At 37.2% G+C, this 1,235-nt stretch overlaps 1 protein-coding gene across 1 annotated transcript in view; it reads right to left on the reverse strand.

The window, feature by feature from the left end:
• Positions 79–1,235, reverse strand: part of LOC107644664 (kunitz-type trypsin inhibitor-like 1 protein) — a 9,004-nt gene continuing 7,847 nt past the window's right edge. The window contains exon 2 of the mRNA XM_016348575.2: positions 79–912. Coding sequence (XP_016204061.1) covers positions 273–912 — 640 coding nt within the window. The 3' untranslated portion in view covers positions 79–272. The remainder of the gene's footprint in view (positions 913–1,235) is intronic.

The raw sequence follows: 1,235 nt of genomic DNA on the forward strand, positions 1-1,235 counted from the left end.
TGATTAACAAAATAATTTTTAAAAAATCAATTGAAATTAACTAAAAAAATTAATTTCTTAACATTAGACTGCTGAGTCTCATAAACAAACAAGCGCCAATATATAAGAAAGCATTTTTTATTTATTACATTAGATAGTACATCATATGTTCAACGCAAGCATGCATGAGTTGAACTTTTGCTTCCAGCACCCAATAACAGAAACTTACATCATTATTATTCATTTCAAAGCATATCATGAACATAGCCATGATAGCTCTATACATGCTTGATTCAGTAGGCAACAGTCTTGATAATTCCAGAAGAGTCTGAATCGGTTTTTTCAAGCCCAAAGTAGAAGACGGGGTCACTCACGAGGTTACCAGCAGTAAGAACAAGAAGGGAAGCCGGATAGTTTTGAAGGTGGGTCCCAACATCAGAACAAAGAGGTGAACCCTGGAACATATAACAGAACATAAAATTGTATCCAACTTGAGACTCTCGGATGTTAAAATACCCAAATAGTGTATTTTGGTCAGGGTGGTCCAAAGGACCACCAATGCCCACAACCGCTTTTTGGGTCTCAATATTGTCACCATAAACCATCCATTGGGATGATGAAGCACACTCTAGTGGGTTCTCATCCGAGAACTCAATCTCCAATGGGACACCTTGGGGGACTATTTTGCCGGGGGTGTTTGCCCATTCCGGTATGTTGAACTTCACCGGAGAACCAAACATTAAACCCGTGGTGTATGCGACAGAAACTGGGCACGTTGAGTTCCCAGTTTTGCCGTGTATAAGTCCGCCGCCATGTGGGGTTGGGTTTCCAGGTGTAAGTTGCCGAATTTGGTAAGGGATACCGGTGACAACGTCGTTGCCATGAATGTCCTTCACAGGTATAAAAACAGTCTGTGAGTAGGCTAAAGGAAAGGCTAAGAGGAGGAGGAAAGAAAGGGTAAGTAGTGATGCTACTGCTTGTTTCTTCATGGTGATGAATCTATGCAAACTCTCAATAATTGAAGATTTGATGGTGTTTGTAGCAATTGAAGTTTTGGTTTGTGTGTTTTGGAGCCTGCTAGCTAAGCTCTATTTATAGATGCATGTCCACCTAGGGTTACTTCATTGAACTTTTTTTTAAATTACTAGATGTATGTTAAAATTAGTCGTTAAAATTAATTATTATATATTTATGTGTAAATATTTATATAATTTAATTTATTTTTAATATATATTTTATATTAATAACTAATAAAT

The sequence above is a fragment of the Arachis ipaensis genome, chromosome B05 (assembly GCF_000816755.2).
Source record: "Arachis ipaensis cultivar K30076 chromosome B05, Araip1.1, whole genome shotgun sequence".
In the NCBI taxonomy this organism is placed as follows: Eukaryota; Viridiplantae; Streptophyta; class Magnoliopsida; order Fabales; family Fabaceae; genus Arachis; species Arachis ipaensis.